This window comes from Aspergillus thermomutatus (assembly GCF_002237265.1).
Source record: "Aspergillus thermomutatus strain HMR AF 39 chromosome Unknown NODE_462, whole genome shotgun sequence".
NCBI lineage: Eukaryota > Fungi > Ascomycota > Eurotiomycetes > Eurotiales > Aspergillaceae > Aspergillus > Aspergillus thermomutatus.
In genome coordinates, this window is record NW_020798512.1 from 143 (window position 1) to 5,516 (window position 5,374).

The 5,374-nt window shown below is 51.1% G+C and overlaps 2 protein-coding genes across 2 annotated transcripts; one reads left to right on the forward strand and one right to left on the reverse strand.

Annotated features, from left to right (window-relative positions):
* Positions 1 to 470: 470 nt before the first annotated feature.
* Positions 471 to 3,638, reverse strand: CDV56_100199 (wax synthase family protein; the record flags this gene model as incomplete). Its single annotated transcript, XM_026753818.1, has 4 exons — positions 471 to 624; positions 687 to 1,195; positions 2,486 to 2,795; positions 2,842 to 3,638. The coding sequence occupies 4 exons, from the start codon at positions 3,636 to 3,638 to the stop codon at positions 471 to 473; spliced, it is 1,770 nt and encodes a 589-aa protein (XP_026609615.1).
* Positions 3,639 to 4,623: 985 nt separating this feature from the next.
* CDV56_100926 (uncharacterized protein) lies at positions 4,624 to 5,052 on the forward strand (the record flags this gene model as incomplete). Its single annotated transcript, XM_026754545.1, has 1 exon — positions 4,624 to 5,052. One exon carries the CDS (start codon positions 4,624 to 4,626, stop codon positions 5,050 to 5,052), a length of 429 nt encoding a protein of 142 aa, XP_026609616.1.
* Positions 5,053 to 5,374: the final 322 nt, after the last annotated feature.

Here is a 5,374-nt window from a genome sequence, read left to right on the forward strand (position 1 = left end):
GAGCCGCGCAGTACATACATGCTGATTACTGCAGAAACCAATTGATACTAATCTAAATGCCCTTTGTCTTGATTCTGGGCATGCACCTACATGACGACTTGGACTGCAATCTCGGACTTTGCTTGTGGTTCCGTCACATCGGTCAAGTTGGCTACGGATTTGATGACCGATTCTCTTGGATAAACGCAATGTGTGGCACAGCACAGAACAGTAGCCCGAGAAAGAAGCATAAGCATTGAGGACGAGGATGAGCCAAGGTGCGTACGCATAAGCACCAAGAAATAGATTGATTCGATATCAGAAGTATTACATTAAGCATGGGTATCTGGTGGTATGGTGGTATCATCCGTCAATATCATCCCCGTCGCGTAGACTTTTCTCTCATCTCCTCTCCCTTCCGGGACAAGCAAGCAACCTGGAATACCATGAGCTTACTCCGCAGCCGTAGCCGCTCCCCAGGGACATCATACCTATGCTACCTCGACCGTCTGCATCTGCGTCCCCTCCGTCGCAACAGGCGCCGCACTCTCCTTCCGAGTCACGACTCTGTACCCCGGGACATCGGACTCCAACACCCCACACACAGCAAGGATAACGACGATGAAGAGCGCAAGGAAGAGCAGCCTGGCCACCCGCATTAGCCGACGGCAACCTTCTCGAGGCGAGGGGGGGAAACATGAACATACCACAAGAGCACGGCAAACGCAATCACCGCATTATAGTAATCGGAGTAACTCCACCCGCCCAGCTCGGCTGCGATGTCCGCGAAGCACGCGAGCCAGAACACCATCGTCACGAAGTAGACGCCGACCAGCACGCCCGTGAGGATGGTGTTGAGCCGCGAGCCGGCGGCTGCCTTGGCGCGGTAGAACCAGGGGAGGAGGGCGGCGGCGGCGCAGACGAGCAGGGTCCAGACGGCGGTGAAGAGCAGGAAGGCGAGGATGCCGGGGACGGAGGAGGAGACTGTTTTGTAGGAGTAGCCCCAGGTGCTGGCGGGGTCGTAGACGGCGACTTTGCGGGAGCCGGTGTAGAAGGAGGCGAGGTGGCCGCCGAGGCCGAGCTCGATGACGGCGAAGACGAAGGCGGTGCCCAGGAGGACAAGCGGGACGATGGCCGGGAGGAGCATTTTGGTTTTGTAGTTATCTGTGCAAGCTGCGTAGAATGTGATGCTGGCTGTCTGGGTGACGACCGAGGGCTGGAGGCGGGCGTGCAGTTGCGGCGCGCAGGCTGTATTTATCAACCTGTCTACACCAGACCGAGCTGGAGAGAGCTCTGGCTCATGACTTCAATCCGAGAGCTAACGCTCGTGTCGCAGCCTGGGCATCATCCGTCTCGGTTGGCCTTCCAATCGCGCCGGAAGAAAAGCGCCATGCCGTCGTTGACTGGTCACACACAACGCGCCACTGGAATTCTACGCGAGAAGCTCGTATTCCGCAGATCGACAGGTCAGGCCGGTAGGGCAAGGGTATTTGATGGTGTCTGATTTGCGTGATTCCTGCCCGACAGAATTCGAACTTGGTAAACATCGTGATGATGGAGATGGGTGGAGATGAGTCCTTTGGAACGGATGGGGCTCATTATCAGATGGACTCAACTTTTTCCCCTTGTTTACTTGTTTTGGGGAGATTTCTTTCAGCCCGGGCAGATCTAGTTTAGTGTCTTGCTCCTCGTATCCCTTTCCGAATTTGGTGGGCTTTGATGAGCGCCTTGTGGCAGCCTTGCGCTGTTTCTCTGCATTGACGTGGCTGCATGAGGCTGAGTCTGTGCCTCTGATGAATATTAATTCATTCAACTGAGGCAGCAATAAGGTCTGACAGGCTATCATATGACGTGCAAGGGACAACTTTAGTGCTCGTCATCAAAAGTAGTGGAGATTGATCAGCAACGGTTTATTCCGACAGACTCAGCCCTGAAGGCTATGTCTCTATTAAAGTTTTCATTCAGGATTCAACTTTGTGGGACCTCTTCAATCTTTGGATTTGGACTGTCAGAGTCACACTTGTACGCGCGCAGCAATTCATCTACTCCAGATTTCTCCATATTGTTCCAGCTCAACATCGGTGTGTGATATTATCGCCAATATCAGGGCTCGTCTTCCTAATTACCCTGTTTGGTGATTCTATGTGCCTCTACTATCATTCCAGCTTCTGTTTAAGGCACTGAACCTAGCCAATCCGACAGCGGGACTTGACCGTGGTTGAAGATACATCCGACTCAAATGGCACAGACGCCGCTCAATTAACTCAAAGGCGGGCTCGCTCTTCCAATCAACAAGCTGAAACTGTATTGAGGCGTCTGTCGCCCTTGGCAACAAGAGAAATGTATCCGAGTCCGCGTTTAACTAAGACGTAGTGTAAACTCAAGAGAGAATAGAACTGCTCTCGAATACCAAAAACGGAGACGGTATTCTCTGACCGTCCTGGTATAATCGCAGGATGATCGGGTTCAGCCATACGGGGGTTACCCATAGAAAGAAAAGGCTCACCCAGGCGTAGCCAAGCACCCGTCTCCAACGATAATCCACCTGCTTGATCATTCCGTGGCAGGTATACCACACCAGGTTCTCCAGCACGATGCCTGGAATCTGCAGACAGAAGAACCACAGCGCTCCGCTTTGGTCCAAGGATACCCCGAAGCCCAGATCCATGAGGAAGTGCACTAATCCGGACGTGACAAACGCCATGATCAGCCGCAGATACTTGGCAACAATGCCCTGCGGGAGCCGGAGGACGCCGAACAGCATGAAATCCGCATTAGATGTAACCAGCTTGCGCAGGATCTGATGCCACGCGATTCTACGTCTGTCAGTATCTGGTCGCACCGGAAAGATAATCTACTCACCCCCAAACCCGAGTCAATGAGTACATATCGCCCAACGAGCCGAAAATAGGCGGCCAGTCGACGGGCTCGTACGCGCCCAGAGCGACGAAGAGCATCGCGAGGAGGTTATACATGCCCAGTATAGCCGCTCGAGTGACGAAACCAAAGGAAATGGTGAATAGCATCTGGATGAGCACCCGCCGCGCCGTCCATTCCTCCCAAGTAGGCAGTAACACCTTCTTAGTCTCTGAAATCTCGGAAACCACGCCCGCAAGATGAGCATCCCCCGCGTCGATCGTGCAGAAATGCAGCACGAGCAGCGAGCCGCATACTTTGACTGCACACCGACGCAGGAAATCCCACTTGGTAGGGACGAACCCCGGCTCGTGCCTGTCGAATTCCGGGACAGCGCGGATCTGCCACGGGGTATTGACGCGACGGTAGTTGAACGCCATTTCCACGGACCAGACGAGTCTTCTCAAATAGCTGTTCCTGTCCACGGTCCTTTTCTGGTTGGGTTTCTTGCTCTCCCATGCAATCTGCTCGTCGAACGAGACTCGACTCAACATCAACAAGTCGATGGCATTGAGCACATTGACCCAGCACATGGCGGCTAGAGGTCCACGCGCGCGAGTCTCGGCAAAGGTTTGACGGACTTGAGACTGGAAGGAATAGGCGAGTGCAATGACGATCACAGTGACAGCAGGTCTAATTTTGGAGGATGGCGGTGTGAAGGCGATTGTCCATCCTGTCAGGAGCTGGACGAGCAGCCATTGTGCGAGCGGGATGCTCCAGGCAGATAGCGAGTTGGGATCCATTGAGGATGACTTGAAGAAAAATGAAGAGAGACAGTAAGGGGAAAGACCTGTCAGATTTAAGACGTTGCTGTCATGTCTGGTGGCTGTGTGACTTTTGGTGATTGGTTGCTTGGCAGCCTTTCCTCATTACTCAAATAAGAGCAATAAGAGCAAGACCCACTGACTATTGTTTCAGCCGTGCCAACAGAGGTAGTTAATGAAGACCTGAATGTTGAGTCTGATTGGGTGATGATCATTGCTTGCTTGTCCCTTGCTCGTCCCATGTTCTCAGACGAGCAAGTTGGCTACGATTCCACTGTAGGCATAAATAAGCATAAATAAGTTAGAAACCAGGATAAATGAAACAGTCAAAATAAAAGAGAATACACAACTAGATCATCCAACAGCATGTAGGGTGATCATACTTGGCTGAGTTTGAGCTTGCTAAGAGAAGCCATCATCTACAACCAATTGTGCTATAATATCTTCATGTAAGGATGAGGATATGGCTGATGGCTCTACACCTTGTATACAGTACACCACCCGATTGGGTTTTCGAATATTATTGTATTACATATAGTCGCCCCGAAATATTAAATCTCAAAGATATATATCCTGATATCAACCAACAAGATAATAAATCCCCAGATCTGCCCATTATCTCACCGTAAGTCACGCCACCCATGGATCATCGTCTTCCCCCGCAAAGCAAAGGACTCTCCATTGACCAATATTAGCCTTCAACCATCGCCATGAAGTGTCCATGATCTCACCACCGACACCCATATCCAATCAACACACAACACGGAATATCCCTCAACCATCTGATTGCGTGCCATCAAACCATCCCGGATGGTCTCCATGCAATGACCATTGCATGTCTGTCATCCGTCATCTTTTGCGGGGTTGAAAGATAGGTATAAAAGGCCATTCCTGCGGTCGGCTCTCTCTCTCTTGATCAGCTTCATCTCCAGAGAACAATCAATAGCATATACTAACCGCCACAATGACCAAGGACCTTGTCAGTCAGGCACAGCCGTCGACTATGGCCCCTCCGCTGACCTTCTCTAGAGCTTCGACGTCTACTTCTCCAATGAACAAGCCCACACCCGCTTCGGGGACGGCAAAACCCTTGCAGAACAGTGCGTTGAATCTCATCATCACTTTGTTTAAGCTCCAGACTGACCGTGTCATCCATAGTCTCCGTGAAATCTACGAAGGCGAAGACCTCGTCTTCCCCGATACCTTTGAGCACAGCGACACCTCTCCCCCGGTGCAGTACTTGACGTGGGACTCCCATCATAATCCCTCCTCCTCTACAGCCATACTAATTAGCCACAGCGTCGAAGCGCCTGACGATATGACTGTCGAGGAACTTTACGAGGTAGAGGTTCCTCCTGGATTGATGGTGAGGATTGAGGAGTTGCCGCAGTAGTGGTCGCTCGTCTTTCCTCACCACCCCAAATCGAAGTTTTGTTTTGGTCATTTACGAGATACGATGATATACCTAGGAAATTATAAGCAGCTGTAGGATTATATAGGTGACAATGCATACGTTCAAACCAAGTATGTCAGATGTACGCAGGTCTCAGCCTTCGAATTGATTCGAACAAACAACCCAGGTGCAATCAATCCTCAAGTTACACAGATTAGGTATAGAATAGGGTACATCAGGCCATCAATTGTCATCTTTGATGGCCGCATAGGATTTGTTCAAGGATATTGCTTTTCATTACGTTTTTTGAACAAAATCGGCA